General features: G+C 36.5%; 1 protein-coding gene across 5 annotated transcripts in view; it reads left to right on the forward strand.

Moving 5' to 3' along the window:
- The window catches only part of LOC127447747 (plakophilin-4-like), a 118,552-nt gene that overhangs the window by 72,615 nt on the left and 23,657 nt on the right, over window positions 1-22,280 (forward strand). For 3 of the 5 annotated variants that reach the window (XM_051709784.1, XM_051709781.1, XM_051709786.1), the window contains 10 exons: window positions 4,611-4,645; window positions 5,973-6,089; window positions 6,940-7,133; window positions 9,406-9,916; window positions 12,833-12,859; window positions 15,415-15,606; window positions 17,720-17,924; window positions 20,193-20,325; window positions 21,568-21,781; window positions 22,021-22,204. In XM_051709784.1, the coding sequence (XP_051565744.1) occupies window positions 4,611-4,645; window positions 5,973-6,089; window positions 6,940-7,133; window positions 9,406-9,916; window positions 12,833-12,859; window positions 15,415-15,606; window positions 17,720-17,924; window positions 20,193-20,325; window positions 21,568-21,781; window positions 22,021-22,204 (1,812 nt within the window). The remainder of the gene's footprint in view (window positions 1-4,610; window positions 4,646-5,972; window positions 6,090-6,939; window positions 7,134-9,405; window positions 9,917-12,832; window positions 12,860-15,414; window positions 15,607-17,719; window positions 17,925-20,192; window positions 20,326-21,567; window positions 21,782-22,020; window positions 22,205-22,280) is intronic. The other 2 variants (XM_051709782.1, XM_051709783.1) reach the window with 1 other exon arrangement.

Raw genomic sequence — 22,280 nt, forward strand, 5'->3', positions numbered from 1 at the left:
ACAAATGAATTGATCTTACCAACTCCAATGTTGTTTTTGCTTATGGAGTTTAAATGAAAGCATCTCTGTTTTAACGCACAAATAGCAAGTCAATCAAATAGTCAGTGACACTAACTAGTTAAATTAGGGTTGCCACGGTGTACGGTGTTACAGGTTTTACTCTGTACAAGGGAAAACACCGGTGTGAAATTTTATACCGGTGGAAACTTTATGAATGGAATTCCAATATCAATACAATAGCCTAACAAATATAATAGCCTTAAATAAAGAATAGTTGCCTAATGGAGAGTTTGCAACCCATGATAAATGAACCTAAATAACGCACTGAAAGACAGATGTTCTTTACCAACATATCAAATTACACAGGCAGCAAAATACGCGCACTGACAGAAGACGTTTAATTGCAGGTAGCAAATATAATGTGCATGAAGGGTAAGACATCTCCGATTTGGAATGAAACAAGAAATGCTGTTAGACACACAGATACACGCTTGAAGAAACACTTTATAATATGACAGATGACAGAAAAGTCGTCTATGCGCATGTCTGACACACTGTTTGTTTGGAGGCGTGCAGTCTCGTGGAACACACGTATATGTATAGGGTACTCACTCTTTCTTTGTTTCAGTCTTCTGAAAATTTTTAGTAAGAATAGTATCGTCTATGAGAATGCTGTAAATGTCCTCAGACCATCTCAGTTCAGGAGGTGTTTTGAGGTCAGTTTGCTTTATTTCCACAGAGCAGTTCATTGTGAACGCAACTCTGCAGCCTATAAATCTGTGTTTTATAATTGTTTTTAGATCTTAATTTTTATTATTGATTTTCCGCCTGTTGTCATAGACGGATACTTGTGTGACGGTAAATAGAAAGGTGGTTATGATTTTTTTTACCACTTTGTTATATGAATTGCTTTTTCTTTTCGTTTGAAGTGCAAATTGAATTTAGAAATGTATTTGGTTTAAGTTTTTTGTTTTTTAAATAAAGTAATGTCATTTTCAATGCAAAATCACTAAAGCAAGAATGTTCACCGATCCCTCAGCCAGGGGGTTGACGATGTAATTGGATATTGTGATATACTTTTTTTATATATATATATAAAAATATCGTGAACATATTTCTTGATATCATCCAGCCCTAGGAGGGAACAAAATTAATTTATTCACACACATTTAAAGTCATTACCCTTCCGAAGCAGATAACTGGGTCCTGGGATGAAAGGTAATAAAACACCAACATTAAACCCGTAACAACCCACAATAACTGATGTATTTGCCCAGACAACAAAATACCCGACCAGTATCCCGTGATGGAGAGAATGCACAGATGAAGTAGGTTCTTTACCAGAGAGATGTTGACAATGTTGTAAAGCCAACTTTCGAAAAGTTGAACAACACACATTTTATTTGCACTTCATTTTTTCCAGTTTCATTTGAGTTTTTAGTTAAATAAAAATAAATTCAAAGTTTGAAATCAAGCTGCCTTGCGTTATTGTATAAAAGTGATTTGATTTGATTTGCGTTGTTGTGTAGGCTATTGCTTAATGACATTTACTCCATAGTACCACTTAGCGTCCATACAGCGGTAAAATTAGTAATAAAAGTTAGTTGGTTTGAACGTGAACATCGCACCGGTGTGAAAATTATGATAACTTTGTAAGTCTAAGTTTAATGATATGCTCTGTAGGAAACTTAATGGTCTATTAAAAATTGGAAAATAAACTTTTATATAGGCAGCAAAATCATTGAATTTATAGTGAATATTGAATATATTGACCAGCCCTACACCTAACACACTCTTGAGCTGAGTGTGGGGGTTTAGTGTGAATGACACTGCCGTAATGATCCGCGTGTGTGTGTGTGTGTGTGTGTGTGTGGGTGTGTGTGTGTTTGCGTATAAATAAAGAAATTAGTGCATCTGAAAGCTCACACTTCAACCCACTCCACTGGGGCAAGCACAGAACTAACTGCCCCTGTGGGGGCTATTGTTGCCTTTGACCTGGAAGCCTGTGCTTGAGCAGGTTTGGGGTCGTTCACACCTCTGCAATGATCCAGTCTGACCGGCACCTCTTTGAATGACCCATTGAGCCCCATTCACATTCTGATCTGAGACTGTAAATCCTGAAGCTCTACTGCTGTAGTGTTACTGCTCATTTGTTAATATGTCTTGAGCAGTCTCACAACTCTTGGTATGGTATGTTTGTCACCACTAATTTTGCCGTTATATACTGATGACGTCATTTGTATTACCTTCTGTGCTAGAGCAAAATTAGCAATTAAACAGAGCCAGATAACTCATCTGCATCTTAAAGGGGCATTCGTAAATAACTTGTAAGGAAAAAGCAACCGCAAGTCAATTTTCAATGACATTTGGAGAAAGGGGTGGGCAATATTCCAGTTATCCCCTAGAGACGCCTAGGGAAATTTTTTAACATTTGTTTAAAGCATATAAATAATATTTAATATTCTTTAAATATGGGACCAACAGTTTTGGTTTCACAACAACATATTAAAGCTTGCTGAAATCACACAAAAAGGTCACGGCTAGTTGACACAATTGCCAACAATTTTGGAACAAATTTAGCAATTGTTCAAGTTTTATGGTATTTATGGTAGCATATTAAATATACTGCATTACATAGAGAGGGGTATTTTTATTGTTTTGAATATACCAGCAAATATATCAACCATAACAATAGTCCCTTATTAGTTTTCACTTTTCATGAATTTACCCTTACTACTTTTAATAAATTACCATTCATATATTTTTCTGTATTGAACTGAGTAGTGAATTCTGAACTTCCATTTACTATCTAATAAAAAAAACAATGGTTAAATTAAGCAAACTTAAATGCCCAGCGTTGCAGTTTTGCAACGTTTTCCCAAATGTACCCAAAACAAAATAAAATACCAGCTGCTTCCTTAAAACACTTATAAGAGTTTTTAATTTTTTTTTATATATAGTATATTTCAATGCTTGGGTCTCTGATGAAAATCAATATATAAGTAGAAATGTGTTACCCGGTGGAAATTTTTGAGTATCGTAGTTATGCAAAATACCGCCACATGGCCAAAAATGTGCATTTAAAGCTACAAGTAATCAGTATATTATAATTATTATATTATTTCTATCCATAATGAGTTATTTTTACGTGTTATTTTTGCATTAAAAGGGGCCTTGCACACACACACACACACACACACACACATACACACACACACATACACATACAGCACACGGACAGGGAGAAAATGTGAGTTATGGCACGTTCAGTAATAAAGATGGCTTAAATTAAAACCGATGCACTAGTTATTAGAGGTTGGGGGGGGTTGATTTATATGTTGATATTCATGTGCCAAAAAGCTATATTATTTACATTTTTCAATTTCTACAACAGTCCCTTAGATACCGCAGTTATTATGCTTTACCGCTGAGACAGAACAGAACTCCTTTGACGTCACCCACAGCATAAAAAATTTGTTGACAACATGAGCGTGTCGAAGAATATTAAAAATCCGCCTGCCTCTTTCAAATCCAGAGTTTGGCAACATTTTGTTTAGTCAAAGATCTGGAAAAAAACGTTGTTTATGTTGCACATTAAGGTCCACATTACAAGAAGTGAAGTGATCGCTCTTTTGGTCATTAGCACATTTTCCAGTTGTGTGTTATTGTGTGTCATGGTCATTACAGTCAAGCTCCAATATGACATTAAAGAAGCATAAAAGCGCCATTGCAGTAGTCCATGTGACTCGTGTATTATATTCAAAGTCTCTTGAAGCCATATAATAGTTTTGTGAATCACAAAAGGATGCATTTATAGGGAAAAATACAGTCTGCATGCTCAGTGCATTTCAGGGAATGAGTGATGCTGTGTTGTTCACACGCACAAATACAAACACACACAGCACGCTATTGAGAAGCATATTAAAACTACTGTGAACTAGCCTATAGACTGAACTCCAAGTTCTTCCTTCAGTGATGCAAAAATAAAAGCCAGAGTGTTTTAAAGTGTAATATAATTCTATTATTATTAACAATAATAATATATTACAGATTAGTTACATCCTATCACAAATAAAATGAATGCAAAAAAGATCCTTTAAAGAATCCAGTCGTGAAAAACAAAAATGTGAACAAACTTATTTGAGGGTCAGTATTGTTTATCTTCACAAAAAAGAAAAAAAAGAAAAAGGTTTTCGTTCAAATTATTTGAGGCACTTTTATACATATTTAATAATGTATTTGGTAATTTGGCAACAGTTTTCTGAAGTCCTATGAATAAAAATTAAGAAGTAAAATATGATACATATCGCAATATATCGCAGTTTTGAATCGTAGTACACCAAAAATAATCCAAATGATATCATATCGTTACCTAGATATCGATAGAATATCGTATCGCCAGTTTTCTTGTGATTCCTTCCCCTACTAGTTATATTTCATGCCACCAAAATGTTTGTGTGTGTGTGTGTATGTCTACATCAGTATTTGTGTGTGTTTCTATGTTTCTCCACAGAAGGTCTTATTTCCTTATTATAGGAGCTGTAATGTATGTAACAAAAGGTTGAAAGTACCAAAAGAAAGCTAACACTCATCTATGTGTTCTGTTTTAGCTCCTCTGAGAAGTCTCTTCCCTGGAGATCTGCAGGTATGATTGAATTAATTGCAGTTTACTTTACATTTATGCATCTGGCAGACTTTTATTCAAAGTGACTTGCAATACATTTACGATACATATTTTATCAGTTCGTGAACAGTTGGAGATTTTATGCAGATTAAAGGGTTTACAAAGTGTGCAAAAAGGTGTACAAAGTGTTTTAGGAGTTTGCTTCCATATAGTATGAAACAAGAAAATTACAGTTTCATCTGCAAAATTATAATTATCCTGCAATAAGTTTTTGGGAGTAATGTGCTAAAATGAAATTAAATACAGTGGTTGGGAATAGTTAAAAGTGGAATGATGCCAATCAAGGCTTAAGGCTGAAGTTGCAACTGCAAACAAATGCTAATAGATTTTTTAATCTCCAAATGCATTACACCACAGATTTAACTGACTGACAGGAACAAATGACTCGATTTCCTCATTAATCTGTTTTGGATCTTGTCAGCAGCGCTGTGCAGTGCGCACAGTTTAATGCCGTTTATATAACAGCCACCCAAACAAATGCAAGAAACACAAATTAATTAAAAACTGAAATTAGCATGTGCAGAACGTCAGTGTAATGATGGATGGATGGATGTAAATGGATTTCTTTTCTGCAAGACAATAGATTTGTAAATGAAACAAACAAAAACGAGAAGTATCCGAGATGAGATGTTAATTATTTGCTCATTACAACTCTTGGCATTTCGTTATGTGACATTTCAGAATTCTTCAGGTTCAAATTAAGATTCTTCAGCTGTCCCACTGTTAGATTAACTGAAACCAGACCTGTTGAACACACACTTTACTTTGGGTTTTGAGACTCAGAAAGTGATAGTGGCCGATAATGACTGATTGAAATCTGTTATGTGATAGATTGATGCAGCCAATAAATATACAGCCAATAAAATCCTTAACCACATTCAGATGACCCGTGAGCGTGATTTATCATTGTTATATCTTCACGTGACATCAAATCAATACTTCATAATCTCCTCATGTGTTATTCATCATGTTGTGGAGCAGTCACAATCATACAGTTTGAGGGGGATCACAGACTAATAGATTTGGACATAACACAGACAGATATTGTTATATGAAGCTCAATATAATGACTGTAGACTAACCCAAACCTCACCCCTAAAAGAAAACCTTAAGAGTTAAAAAACATTATATATATATGTGAATCAATTATCCAAATGAGGACAACCCCAAAGAGAGGTTTTGTCATACTTTGTCCCCAAACTATAGTTACGGTAAGTAAACACATATTTTATGTTTTGATTCCTCAGTTGACTGAAGGCATCTTGGCTGTGTATGTGTTTTTGTGTAGAAGCGTCACTGTGCGGCGATGTGAAGTGCCGTGTGACGGACAGCTGTCATTCTCCAGTGTTTTGTGTGAGGAGTGAGGGAGAGCAGCTGTCCCTATATTCACCAGACAAGAGTGAGGGTCTGTCTATGGGACATTGCACTGCACTACAGTAGTCCTTTATTTCAACAAGACCCACACAGAATTTATGTCCTCAGAACCCTACATAAATCTCATCAGAATTCGTACCCAATTTTCTGATTATCTCCAAACCCTTATGTGTTTACTGAATATTTTGGCTAATATTATTATGCTTGCATAAATATGGGTCAGTAACACAACTCTCATCCAGATTTTTGTCCCGATCTGTTAAGTTAATTAAAATACATAAAAAATGCAATTCACACTAAACAATTACTTGAAAACACCTCTACTGTGATGAAAATGTTTTCAATTTCAAAGAGTTCAGTCATTTTGATTTGATCTTTTTCTGGGTTTGAATTAAAAAGTGTAACCGTCCGGAGATAGTAAAAAAAAGTGTTATTAAAAACTTAAATTCTTGAAAAAATAATAATAATAATGTTGGCATGTTCTCTTTGAAATAAACTTTTATTTCTTTAAACAAACAAGCAGTAAATTTTATTTTATGTAATATTAAAATATTATGTTTATATATATATATATATATATATATATAAAATTAATAACTTAATTCATGATTGTGTACATTCACGTGTGTTCAAGGTGCAATGAGATTTTTGTAGAAAATGCTATAAAGCTTTATCAAACATGTATAACATATTGTTTAACACATTTTACCATATTTAAAAACATTCTGCAGAGTTCAAAATGTTTTCACAATGAGTGCAGAAAATGTGAAAAGTGCACACATTCTGGATAAGGAAATCATAAGTGTGTCATTATTTTCCCTTGTAAAGGATTTGAGTCTTAATCTCTATTTTGCCTTAAAAACAATCTCTCTGTCTGTCAGGGTCTATAGGTAACTCTCGCAGCTCTACGCAGATGAACTCTTACTCTGACAGTGGTTATCAAGATGCTGGCAGCTACTACAGCAGTCAGACGCAGGGCAAGTGTGAGTTGCGACCGCAGCACTCGTTCCCGGGTTCAGGAGGAAACTCTGCACTGCAGAGGAACTCCAGAGCCGAGGGCCAGGCTGCAGGACAGGTATAGTACCATCTCCATCAAACCACCTGAGCGACAGGTGCATCTTACATCACTCTATACTCTATGTGAATCTCACATGTCCAGGTCACATTTCACCCCTAAAAAACATATATACAAAAAAATAAGATATTATATAATTGCAGAAAAGAATTGCCCATTTTTAGGACCATTAATGTGTTTTTTTTTTTTTTTTTTTTTTTTTTTTTGTATTGTGACATTTACATGACAGTTAAGCACATTTACAAATTCTCTTTACTGTAATGCATCTGGACATTTACTTTTGAACATTAAATTCTCATTACTGTAAATCAGTATTTTTTATTACTTTTATGTAAAAATACTGTAGTATGTTTTTTATTATTTAATAAAATCAGCATAAATTAAGTGGAGTACAACAAATATTACCATGTTATATAAATACTTTACAATTGAAATATCATTATTACAGTTGATTACTATGCATTACGGTTGTGAGAATGAGATTTTTTATGCATTACGGTAATGAGAATGAGATTTTTTGATATTATGGTAATCATTGAGCTTTATTTTATTTTTTGCATAACAGTAATGAGAATGAGATTTTTTACATTCCGGTAATCATTGAGATATTTTGTAAATTTTTTGCATTATGGCAATGAGAATGAGATTTTTTACATTCGTGTAATCAGTGAGATTTTTTTTTTTTTTTTTTTTTTTTACATAACAGTAATGAAAATGAGATTTTTTACATTCCAGTAATCATTGAGATATTTATTTTGCAGTATAATAATGAGAATGAGATATTATTTACATAATGGTAATGAGATTTTTTTATTACGGGAATGAGAATATTAATTTTTTTGCATTAAGGTAATTAGAATTATATATTTTTTGCATTATGGTAATGAGATTTTTTACATTCTGGTAATCATTGAGATTTATTTTATTTTACATTTTTTTGCATTACGATATTGAGAATGAGATTTTTTACATTCTGATAATCGTTGAGATTTTTTTATTTTTTTATTTTTTTTTTCACATTACAGTAATGAGAATGAGATATTTTTGCTGTATAGTATTGAGAATGAGATTTTTACATTCCGGTAATCATTGAGATTTATTTTTTATTTAATTTTTTGCAGTATGATAATGAGAATGAGATATTATTTACATAATGGTAATGGTAATTTTTTATTATGATAATGAGAATGAGGTTTATTTTTTTTTTGCATAAAGGTAATTAGAATTATATATTTTTTTTTGCATTACGATAGTGATATGAGATTTTTTATATTCTGGTAATCATTGAGATTTTTTTTTTTTTTTCCGCATTACAGTAATGAGAATGAGACATTTTTGCATTATAGTATTGAAAATTAGATTTTTTACAGTCCTATTTTTTGCAGTATGATAATGAGAATGAGATATCATTTACATAATGGTAATGAGAATGAGATTTGTTTTTTTGTTTTTTGCATTAAGAATTATATATATATATATATATATATATATATATATATTGCATTCCGGTAAGGAGAATGAGATTTTTTACATTCCGGTAATCATTGAGATATTTATTTCTTTTTTTTGTTTTTTGCAGTATGATAATGAGAATGAAATATTATTTATATAATGGTAATGAGAATTTTTTATTATGGTAATGAGAATGCGATTGTTTTTTTTTGCATTAATTTAATTCCGGTAATCATTGAGATTTTTTATTTTTTTGCAAAATAGTAAAGAGAATGAGATTTGTTTTACATTACGGTAATGAGAATGAGATTTATTTTTTTTGCATTAAGGTAATAGAATGAGATTTTTTGCATTACTGTAATGGGAATGAGATTTATTTGTGTTGCGGTTATGAGAATGAGATTGTTTTTGCATTAAGTTAATGAGAATAAGATATTTTGCATTACAGTAATGATAATGGTGGAGAGAATTATCTTAGCATAATTGTCATGAAAATAATGTTGCAATGGAAAAAAAAAATCTAAATGGTCCTAAAATAGACTTCAGTTTCTTTAATCAAAATATAATTTCTTTCTTTAGATTTTTTGGATAAAAAAAATAACCTGCGCATGTTCTTGACAGTTTTTCTGTGATTTACCCTTTTATACTGAGAGGATGTGATTTTTCTAGACTAATTAATCTGATGAGATTGATGAAATGACACATATCTCGAGGGTTTACGTTAACACATCTGTTTTAATTGAACCTCTGTGGAGCTCATCATTATTCATCTAATGTGAAAAGCTTGAGATTCAAGATTTTTTTTTTCATCCTCTTTCAGGCGTCAGGAGATATGGGCGGGGCTATTCCAGGTCGGGCTATGCGCCGGGTCGGTTCGATGCCCACTCGCACTCAGTCTCCTTATGGCAGCAGCATCTCTCCATCTCGAGGTTCCCTGCGCACAGTGGGAAGCTCTTACGGGTCACCCATCATGACCGAACCCAGACCGCTGCCCTCCATTTTCACAAGCACCACCCTACCTGGAGTCCCACAGGCCAGCTCACCCTACACCACCCAGAAAAACTCCCCTGCCGCCCTGCGCAGGATGGGCTCTACAAACTCCCGCTCTTGCAGTGCCAGCCGCACCACCTCACCCTACTCAGTGGGTGTGGGTTCAGGTGGAGAAGGGCAGATCGGGTCAGGGTCTCCGGCCCGGCCAGGGATGGCAGCAGTGCCGCAGCATTATGGGTCCACGATGCCGAGAGCGTTTGTGCATGACGCCTCTGATCCGTACAGCACCCACACCTATGAGATCTATGAGCGGATCGCCCCGCGTCCAGAAAACCTCGCAGGTCAGTAATGTGACTGAGTAAGAGTGATGTGTGTGTGTGTGTTTACAGGGTATTACTCTCTCTCTCTTTCTGAAGTATGACTACCACACTGATGTCATGTGTCACAATATGTTCAGAATGGCATACTACATATTTAAAAAAAAAAAAAAAAGTAGTATTAGAATTTAGTATGTACTGTGTTCAATTGTCTGTTTGCATGGAACACCTAAATGACCTACTACATTTACAACTAAAATAATTGTACATTTCAGTAGATTTCTGTGCATTTACTGAGAATTATATTTCCTTTGCGTTACAGTAATAAGAATGAGAGACCTGCTGTTTGACATGCTAAACTCCATCTAAAACTATTTTATATTACAGTAGATTTCAGTGCATTACATTAATGAGAATGACATTTCTTTGCATTATGGTAATGATAATGAGAGTCCTGCAGTATGATACGCAAAACTCCATCTATAACTATTTTAAATAACAGTAGATTTCTGTCCATAACAGTAATGGGAATGAGAGTCCTGCGGTATGACAAGCTAGACTCCCATCTAAAACAATTTAATATTATTTTTATATAGTAGATTTTATGCAATACGATAATAAGAATGAGATCCCTGTAAGTGACATGCTATATTCCATCCAAAACTATTATTACTTCAGTATATTTATTTGCATTACGGTAATGAGAATGAGAGTCTTTCGGTATGGCATGTTATACTCCATCTAAAACAATTTTGTATTACAGTACATTTCGACGCATTGCTGTAATGAGTATATGATTTCTTTGCATTATGGTACTGTGAATGAAAGTCTCATGCAGTTTGACATGCTATATTCCATCTAAAACTAGATTACAGTATTTTACTGTAGATTTTTTTTTTTTGTGCATTACAGTAATGAGAATATAATTTCATTGCAATACGGTAATGAAAATGAGAGTCCTGCATTGTGACATGCTGTATGCCATCTAAAACAATTTTTAATTACAGTAGATTTTTATGCATTACGGTAATGAGGATGAGATTGTTTTGCATTACAGTAATGAGAACGAAAGTCCTGCAGTGTGACATGCTATATTACATCTAGAGCTATTTTAAAATTTTGCTAATTCTTTTAGAATTATTATGCATTGGGGGCCTGGGTAGCTCAGCAAGCAAAGACGCTGATTACCACACCTGGAGGCGCAAGTTCGAATCCAGGGCGTGCTGTGTGACTCCAGCCAGGCTTCCTAAGCAACCAATTGGCCCGGTTGCTAGGGTGGGTAGAGTCACAATGGGTTGACCTCCTCGCGGTTGGAAATAATGTGGTTCTCGCTCTCGGTGGGCCGCGTGGTGAGTTGTGCATGGATGCCGCGGAGAATAGCGTGAAGCCTCCACACGCGCTAGGTCTCCGCGGTAACACGCTCAACAAGCCATGTGTGAACATGTGCGGATTGACTGTCTCAGACGCGGAGGCAACTGAGATTCGTCCTCTGCCACCCAGATTGAGGCAAGTCACTATGCCACCATGAGGACTTAGAGCACATTGGGAATTGGGCATTCCAAATTGGGGAGAAAAGAGGAGAAAAACAAAATGTATGGATTTATGAGCTCTTATTAATTAAAAGACTTCATCATTAATGTGTACTTTTAAAAATTAATTTGTCACACCACAGGACTATTTAAAACAAGATGAAGGCAAAAAGGTGATTAAAATGGTGGAAAATTTTAAAAGAAATGGTGACCAGTTACAAGACCTGAGATATACACTACCGGTCAAAAGTTTTGAAACACTTGACTGAAATGTTTCTCATGATCTTAAAAATGTTTTGATCTGAAGGCGTATGCATAAATGTTTTAAATTAGTTTTGTAGACAAAAATATAATTGTGCCACCATATTAATTTATTTCATTATAAAACTAAAATTTAATTAAAAAAAAATAAGTTTTTGAAATTGATGACTTGGACCAAATAATAAAGAAAAGCTGCCAATAAGTGCCCAGCATATAGATGGGAACTCCTTCAATACTGTTTAAAAAGCATCCCAGGGTGATACCTCAAGAAGTTGGTTGAGAAAATGTCAAGAGTACATGTCTGGAAATTCTAGACAAAGGGTGACTACTTTGAAGATGCTAAAATATAACACAGTTTTGATTTATTTTGGATTTTGTTTAGTCACAAAATAATTCCCATAGTTCCATTTATGTTATTCCATAGTTTTGATGACTTTATCAAAAAAATTATAATAAAGAATGAGTAAGTGTTTCAAAACTTTTGACCGGTAGTGTACAGTCTCCTATGTATATTCATGTACATTTTAATCTAAAATCTTAATGTTGTTTTTTTTTTTCTTTTTCGAAGTCCACCGACACATTATGCATCAACCACCCAAGTATTTCTGAGATGCTGCTTGCTGAATTAAACATACAGTATAGTGAAGTCATTTGACAAAAATGCTGGGCACTAACTACTCTTTGAAGTTATAATTTTTGCAAACTCCACACAGTTCACATACTGTCTTTAAAAATGGTTGGCAGTGCATCAGTATATGAGGTCTTGAGATGTTGATGTGGTGGTTATATTCAGAGAGAATGATGTTTGCTCTTTACAGTACACAAGAAACACAACAAACTCATCTCATATTTGCTTCATCCCAGACAGTACAAAGAGTACATTTGCAGATCCCAGAAGGCTGTCTGTTTGAAACTGCATCTCTCACATTGTTTTCGCTGTAGGTCACATCATTTGTTCAGTTCTCCTGTGTGCTGGAGCTGATGACAGTAAGATGAGAGAGGAGGATTACAGCCATGTTCAAATACATTAAGTGCAAGCAAATAAAAATGCAGTTTTAAGTTGATTTCAGCAGCTTATTCAAGAGCACTAATAATGCTCATGTTGTTTCAATTGTTTATGTTTATGTTCTCTGTTGCTTACGGATGTCAGCGGAGAGAATAGTCAATGACCAACCAGGTGAAAACAGTTTGCATGAGTTTAAATTTGTGTGTTTGTGCTCATGTGAGGATCATGTCATATTTTAGAACATCTGACCTCTGCAGGAGGATTCAAACCCACTCTCATCTGATCTCACTTCACCTACAACTCACATATGTGACAGTTATTAATGTTAAAACATGTCAATGAATCTTAATGTGAACTGGGCATGATGTCACAAACCCACTCACAACATACTCCTGACATGCTGGCTTATACCATAATGGTGCTGTTACACATTGCTTTTCTTTAACATGACAGGATTATTTAGGGGCACTTGTGAAATCTTTATTCCTGTGGTTTGTTGCCTCATGTAATCATTGTTGTTCAGCATCCGCAAACATGTTTCACCTGAGCATCTGTCCCATGTCAAATAGCTAAGCTACTAAGAAAGGTTGTTTCATGGCAGTTGCAATGACTGTTCTCTGAATAATTCTGTTGTTGATGATGATTTCACCATAGAAACAGTCGTCATTTAGCAGAAACGACATTGTTTTCCAATCTTTTACTGAGCTTTATCTAGGGATGTGCAAAATGACATAAAACTACATTCAAAATCAACTTGTCAGTGGGTTGCCTGAACAGTGATTCAACAAATCATCCACACTAATCTGTTTTCATTTGATTTCAGTTTCCTAACATCATTGTTTTTCAAAGTATGTGGTAATGGAGAGCGTTTTCTAAATGCTCCATTTTCAGTGGAAGAAAATGCTGTTCTAGTGTGGATGAAAGGCGTAAATGTAGCGAAATCAATGCGTTTTCAAAGGAAAGCGAATTAATGTGGGTGTGTCATAAAGGCGTGATATTCTGCGGGCAGACTTTTGCCACGTTGACCAACAGGAAGTTGCTTGGTTTGGCAGTGACCTATGTGTGTGGGCGGTGCTTCATAAACAGCTACACTGAATATCCACAATGGACAATGGTGATATTTTAGCAGTGAGTTTCTTTTTAACTTTTCTCCCCCAGAGTGTAAAGTTCAGCATTAAAAAGAGGCTGCTGGGCATTTATTTTTTTGCTGATTTCACACGCACTCAACATCCGCCAACGGCAGCTTCGCCTGCGGAATTTTGCTGTGCAAATGTATGTGTGCCTTTAGTCCTGTATAATTTGGCCGGTTTTGGGTTAAAAGCGCATGTCTAAGGCCATTTAAAAATGCATGCATTTTTCTATGCTTTCAGCTCTCATCCACACTAGAATGTTGTTTTCCACTACCAAAAGTGAAGACTTACAAAAATCCACTCCATAACCGCATACTTTGGAAAACGATGACATTCAGAAACTGAAAACAGAGTTTTTAAACTTTAAAGGATTAGTATAGACATGGCCTTATTATTTCTAACACATGTTCTTGTCACAGCAGAGTAGAATGCAGGGATCTCGAGACGTGCTTTTAAAATTTCACACCACCCTTAAAACACAGTGCTGATGGCGGGATGCTCAAAAACATGACGCAACATCCAAAGATGTCCATTTGAATGTTGATGGCTGTAGCGGTGCTGCTTTAAAGAAGATGAATTTAGAGAATATTCCCAAGAAGCTTTTTACCATACAAACTGTCTCACCTCAAAAGCACAGCACACTAATTGAAGCACCACCACTAGTTGGTTGTTGGATGACTAGTTGACCATCGTGACCCATCCCTACCTGAATCCCTACTGCTTGAGTAGCCTTTTCGTTCAGTAGAAACTGAAGGCTGGAGATGAAATTGGTTTTGTAATGGCTTTCAGAAGGGTTGTCATTCTTTTGTCTGTACAGAATAATGGGTAGCTCCAGACCCTCTTGTGCATTCATGTCCCGTGCCGTCTGTTTTTTGTGGTTTCTGTAGAGCTCTGTGTGTTGAGCACACAGATCTTCATACTCATGCTGACAGGTCACAGTCTGTTTTTGGCCCCAAAATGCTGTCAGCTGCATCCAATTAAGAGTTTGCATGGATTTACTGAGCGTCTGTGCCAGTAGAGCTCCGCCTAGCATAACGGCTGCCAGGAGCGCACTGAACAGAGCTCTGGAATAGTACATGAAGGTGTAGCCCGCGGTTGGGGATGTTTTATTGGCCACTAGCTGTGGTTCACTCTGACAGAATATGTTATTATATCTCAACTACTCACTATATAATCACAATGATTTTGAGAGTGTTACCACAGAGATGTTTTATACAGCCTCTCATTTAAACTTCACTTATGTTATGTTTGATTAATCTCCATGAATGAGTTCAAACCATTTCAATTAATCCATTTAGTCATAAGTAGTGACAATCAAATATGGCACCTATGGTCTAGGTTGGACATCAATGCCATGATGCCAAAATAATGCCAAAAATAATTGTTAATGGAACCGGAATCATTAAGAGCCGTTTGAACCGGAATGGTTCAATTTCATACGATTCCTATCCCTATTTGATATGCATGACTTTAATAAGTGTGTCGTGTGGTTATTGTAGTGTTCTGCGGTTGAGTGTTTAGATGAATCTGAGATGGACTGTGAATCACACACCAGAGTACATGAGTAACTGTGTGTTTGTGTTGTGTCATCATCAGGTATGCGAGCATCTTACGCCAGTCAGCATAGTCATATGGGCGCTGATCTGAGATCAGCCATCTCCCCTGACCGTCACATTGGACCCATCTATGAGGGCTGCACATTCCAGGGGCCCCTGTACCGCAGCCCCAGCCACGCAGTGGCAGACCTCAACCACAACCCACACAGCACCCTCTACAGGTCGTCATTTGGTAAGCACCCACACAAACAAATAAAATCTGTAATTAAATGTTTTGTATTTTTACTGGAATTCAGTTTCAGTGTCAACGTCTCAATTATTTCAAGTGGCCAGACTCTGTCTTTCAGGCCGGTGAGTTTGGTAATAACTAATGTAGTGTGGCATATTCACACAGATGAAACAGCAAGAGACTTCACTAACATTATCTCTTTAGAAAGAAACCAGTTTGATCCCCGAGCCCTCGTTTACGATTTAATTTCAGTTAGTTTCTGTTCCTTTCAGCATACGTTTATTTTGAACTTTTGACGAGGCATTTTCAAGTGAAATGAGAATATTGATACCTCATGTACCAGGAGAAGTGTGAGAGTGTTTAAGTGTCTTTATAGCAACAATCACAAGCAAACGTCTCTGATCTCGATGAACTTGTGAAAATGATCCAGTCTCAGACTCAGACTAGACCTTCAGTTTGGCCCGCATGCACATGCAAATGACTTATATTTTGATTCAAACATCACTTTTTCATCTCAAACATGCTCTTCACTGACACTTTTGTCGACTTGGTTATCAAGTACGCTAACTTTTGGAAAATCTTTATTAAGGATAAAATTGTTTGGTGTGGTGGAAATGGCGCCTCAACTGTGGGACAGTCATAATTTTTTAAAGGTTGATAGAAATAATTTTCACAGAATAAATATTGAAATTATTTGTTTATTTCACTCTTTGTTTAGATGATCATAGTTTTAATATAATAATATAATTTGTATATTTATAATGGATTTTCGTAGTTTAATATTGTAAATCTGGCTCTGGGACGAGGTTAAAACAGTAAAATATATACAGTACATATCATTTGAAAAATACCAAAAATAAATAATGAAGACCTGGAAAAATGTAACAGCAGTTTTAATGAGACCTTCATATAACAAATAGAAAATAGTATAAATCAAAATCAATCCCTGTGACATGAAATTGCCCAGAGTTGAATAAACACCCATATGTACTGGGTTTCAAAAGTCTGAATCCACACTGAAAATCTAGGATTATGTATAAGAAATATTTATTTCTAGGTCTATTTCTATATTTATTTATTTTGTCATCATTGATGCAAAAGAGGGGCATACAAAATACTAAGACATCATCTAATTCCTGTTACTTTCAATTCAACTTTTCACTTAAATTTTTAATATAATTTGTAAAAAAAAAAAAAATATATATATATATATATATATATATATATATATATATATATATATATATTTTATATGTCTTATTCACTCAGGATTGTACGAGACAGGGCTGTGCCACAGTCATGAGATTTTCCAAAAGCTAAACAGTACAGTGAAGACCAGAGCTCATTCTCTCACCCCCTTCTGTCTGATCTTAAAGGATTATTCGGCAATACTAGTTAAGCTTTAAGTATGGCATGTTGTAATGAACTTACATTGGAATTCTATGGGGGAAGTGTACAGTGCCACAAATTAGCACATAAAATATTCAAGATGCGTTTATGAATGTGTTTTGGCCGATCTGTTTCAAATGGGAAAATACTACAGACAGTGAAAATGGGGTACAAAACATTTTGAGATTCGTCCATTATAAACACATTCAGAGGTGGTGGAAAGTGGCAGTAAAAGGCATGTGACCACATTGGGCTTGTAGTGTAAATGCTCATCTATTCAAATGCATTCAAACAGCAGCGAAGCACTGCCTACTCACCTGTCAATCAGCCATTGCACTTAAATACGTTTTTAAACTTTGCCGTACATGCGGCTTTAAAAGGAAATAACTGTCCGATCTGAAAATTTGAAAAGGTCTGAAAAAACTGAAAAACTTCAGTGTGTCTGATATCAATGAATGAACGTTAAATTTATTATGCGCTTTTCTGAGAGTGGAGTGATACAGCCAATTAATGGATGGGGATTATTAGGAGGCCATGTTTGATAAGGGCCAATGGGGGGATTTGGTCAGGACACTGGAGTTACACCCCTACTCTTTACGAGAATTGTTCTGGGAATTTTAATGACCACTGAGAGTCAGGACTTCGGTTTAACGTCTCATCCGAAGGACGGATGTAGCAAAAGTTAGCACCTCTCTTGACGTGTGCTGCTGTGTTTATGATGTTTTAGGTGTGGGTAACCTACAGCGGAGCTCCAGTCAGCGCAGTAACATCATGTACCAAAGAAGCAACTACACCCTGAACACCATCTACACAGAACCATACCGATCGGCCCCGTACCGGCCCTCTGACCCCAGTCACACACGCCAGCCCATCGCCATGGATGATGTCGCCACCCGCTCGCCCTCCATAGACAGCATTCAGAAGGACCCGAGGTAGACGACAGCACTAATGCTGATTACTAAAGCTCAGCGCTTTTACATACAGCTGGATCAACACTAGCATAGCTCTTGCATTTACACTGAAGCCCTCTGGGCAACACGCCATCACACATCTCATATTCCCTGACCTCAAACACTGTGAGAGCGCTTCACACTCTTGTGTGTTGATTTAGCTAGGTGTGTCGAGGGGCCCCTGTTCAAACACACTCGCACTATAAAAACACACTGTGGAAGTCTAAATAAGTTGTTCTCAACTAGGGGTCATGACCCAAAAATGGGTCGCAGGTCTATTCTGATGGAATGCATGAAAAAAAAATGTTAATTGCAAATAATACAATGCAACTAACCATGTAATCATACATAGTTAGGATGGCAAAATAAATAGGCTTGTCAACTTTTAATAAGGAAGAGAAAACATTTCCCATCTGTCATGTGTAGTTCTTTTTTTGTGCAAATATATTTGTCACTTTTTTAAGCTATCCTGCTGAATTAGACAGATTCCAACATGGACAGGTTGTGTTACATTCACTAGAAAACTATGAACAAAACAATGCAAGGTAAAAGAAAATGCGACCAGCAGGTTTTGATGAAAAAGCAGACTGTTTGTCTGAAGGACACTCACATCAGCATTACTGCAGTAAACTAACAGAATAACACTGAACTTTAGCAAATTACCTTTTACTAAACTAATAATGTATCAAGAGTACAAGAGTTTGTTGGCGGAGTGAAGGAGTTAAATATTTAAATTTACAGTACAAAAGACTGTAATTTTGATTGGATAAGCCACAATTAAAGCTGTTGCAAAACACTGACAAAAACACACCTGTGATCGCACATTCTTTGTTAATCCTCCAAGTTGTGTAAACCATGGAGCCCCTTAGAGGACAGGGAGGGAATTTACTTTTTGAAATAGTTTGCATTCCCTCTGAATAAGTTTTGCATTCCTTCACAAAAAGTTTTGCATTCTCTGTCAATGTGTTTTGCATTCCCTTCCATTAGTTTTGCGTTCCAGTGCAAAAGTTTTGCATTCCCTCGCAGTAGTTTTGCATTCCCGTGCAATAGTTTTGCATTCCCTTGCAGTAGTTTTGCGTTCCCTTCCAATAGATTTGCATTACCTTGCAGTAGTTTTGCTTTCCCCTCACAATAGATTGCATTCCTTCACAAAAAGTTTTGCATTCCTTCGCAAAAGTTTTGCGTTCCCTTGCAGTAAGTTTTGCGTTCCCCTGCAATAGTTTGGCGTTCCCGCACAATAGATTTGTATTCCATTACAACAGTTTACCTTCTGTCACAATAGTTTGCACTCCCTTGCAACAGTTTGTTCCCTCGCAATAAATTTTGCCTTACCTCGCAATAAATTTTTTGCTTCCTCACAACAGTTTGTGTTCCTTCACAATAGTTTGCGTTCCCGCACAATAGTTTGTGTTCCCACGCAATAAGTTTTGCATTCCCTCACAATAATTTGCATTCCTTGCAAGAGTTTGCCTTCCCTCACAATAAGGTTTGCATTCCTTCGCTTATATTACCTGTCGGAATAATTGTTTATTCCAGTTATTAAAGGATTAGTTCACCCAAAAATGGAAATTCTCTCATCATTTACTCACCCTGATGCCATCCCAGATGTGTATGACTTTCCTTCTTCTGCAAAACACAAATGAAGAATATTTTTAGAAGAATATTTCAACTCTGTAGGTCCATACAATGCAGATGAATGGTGATCAGAACTTATAGAAATCTTTGTTTGTATTCTGCTGAAGAAAGTTATACACATCTGGGATGGCACGAGGGTGAGTAAATAATGAGATAATTTTTCTTTTTGGGTGAACTATCCCTTTAGTAGTAATACTGTTTATTGACTTTTATCATATTGCTGTTGCTAGCAATAAACTACTCAAGGCCGTACATTACAGTGACTTTACCACCGTTAAGGGGGTTTTGGATACTACGCTTTATGTTGTGTCTAAGAACACGCTTTACCGGTGGTAAAATCACTATAACACATAGTCTGTTGTAAGCCATAGTCTGTTCATGAAAAACCTTTATCATGAAAGGTCTGGTAAGGTAATCTTTATTTATTTATTTATTTATTTTTTTTGGGGGGGGGGGGGGTTGCGCGGACATCTCTGACATACCTATAACATGCAGATCATATCAAGAGACTAGAGAGATCAGTTCAGCTCCTGGAGGGTTAAACTGAAAGAAAACACATTAATGTGGCTACAGGTGAATGTGTTCATCAGATTGTGATGATTTGTGTGTTTGTAGAGAGTTTGCATGGCGTGATCCAGAGCTGGCAGAGGTCATTCACATGCTGCAGCATCAGTTCCCTTCTGTGCAGGCCAACGCAGCCGCATACCTACAGCACCTGTGCTACGGAGACAACCACGTCAAGACAGAGGTAAAGAACACACCATTTCCTGTGAGGCAGGATGCAAACAGTACAGATTTATCTCAAGACCTAGTGTGCTGCTTGCTGTATACAGCCCTTTTTGGCAGTTGTCTACATAAACAGCATCCTAACTGAAATGAGGCCTCAGAAGTGATGGATTTGGGACAGCAACTTCATAAACAGTCACTGACTCCCCACATGAACAGAGCTGAACTTATTATGTCCAAGAAATTTTGTCTTGGTGGGCAGCTCAAGATGTTTTGAGACAGTTCCTAACATACTTCTCTCTCTCTGAGAATTCAACCAAGTGAAATAACTAATAATAACTAGCATTACCTAAAGGGTCTCAGGTTAAATTGCTTTGAATCCATAACATACTAACTCAGATATAGTAAACACAACATTTTGTCAAAATTGGCGAGGGATGCAGAGTTTAAAACACACATGAACTGTTTAAATGGTGTTTATATAAATATTCATTTTTGGGTGAACTATTCCTTTAAATATGCAGACCACTGCTCAAAGTGGGTCAGTACGCAACAGTACACTGTACCGCCACTGATGTGTACAAATATGTCACAGCTTGAGAACCGGTACTGGGTCTTACTCCTGCAAAACGACCAGGGGCATGTAGAGGGAGAATATCAGAGGACCTAATACAGAGCCTTGTGGAACTCCATACTGGTGTTTGATCTGACAGTTCCACAGTTATGCAAGCAAAGTGGTAACAGTCAGATAAGTAGGATCTAAAACAGGCCAATGCCTGTCTAAAAATGCTAATGTAATTCCCAAGCCTGTCCAAGAGAATGTCATAATCTATCTTGTCAAAGGTGGCACTAATATCTTATAGTACTAAAAAGGAGATGCAGCGGCAGTCAGAAGATAAAAATAAATAATTTGTTACTCGGACAAGTGCTGTCTCTTTATTATGATGGGGTCTGACTAAAACTCTTCAATTAATTGATTAATCATTAACATTAATACCACAAAATGTACGTGGGGGACTCAAAATAATATGTGGATGTAGCCAGGGCTTAAATTGGGCCGGTACAGTCCGGAACAGCATTCCGGCACCTTCGATTCCAAAAAGAAAAAAAAAATGTTTGTTTGTCTATCCATCCCATTTATTGTATTCTCCGATGCGGTTTTGTTCAAAAATATTTCAAGCTCATTATGCTTTATATGGAAAAAATAAATAAAAATCCCTAAACCGAAACAGAATAAAAATCCCCCCACCCCCATGTTTTTCAGGTGTGTCGTCTGGGTGGTATGAAACATCTGGTGGATTTGTTGGATCATAAAGTTCTTGAGGTGCAGCGTCATGCATGTGGAGCTTTGAGGAACCTTGTTTACGGTAGAGCCACAGACGACAACAAGATCGCTGTGAGGAATGCAGGTGGAGTTCCTGCTCTTCTCCGTCTGCTCAGGACGACTGTAGACACTGAAGTCAGAGAGCTCGTCACAGGTCAGACAGTCTTGACATTTGTGTGTGTGTGTGTGGTACTCATGATCTCTGTAAATTACACCTGGGAATGTTTGTCGTGCTCTGCTCTACTGAACGTCAGTGTGATTATGATTTTGTTTTCCTGCACTGGCTGATAAAAACAGAATGCAAGAAAACCTGCATGATTATCATAATACTTGAGTGTGTATGTGTGTCCAAGAGCATCATAAATGTGCAGTACTTTCTGTTTCTGTGTGTAGGTGTGTTGTGGAATCTGTCCTCGTGTGATGCAGTGAAGATAACAATCATTCGTGATGCTTTGAGCAGTATGACAAACACTGTGGTCATCCCTCACTCGGGCTGGAGTAACACTGACTTCCATGATGAACACAAACTCAAGTTCCACTCCTCACTCGTGCTCCGTAACACCACCGGCTGCCTCAGGTAACAGCGCCATCTTATGGACAAGAGCAGCTATTGCATGTGTGCTATGACACTCATGTCAGCTGTCACAGAGTTA

Source organism: Myxocyprinus asiaticus, chromosome 11, assembly GCF_019703515.2.
Source record: "Myxocyprinus asiaticus isolate MX2 ecotype Aquarium Trade chromosome 11, UBuf_Myxa_2, whole genome shotgun sequence".
Classification (NCBI taxonomy): domain Eukaryota; kingdom Metazoa; phylum Chordata; class Actinopteri; order Cypriniformes; family Catostomidae; genus Myxocyprinus; species Myxocyprinus asiaticus.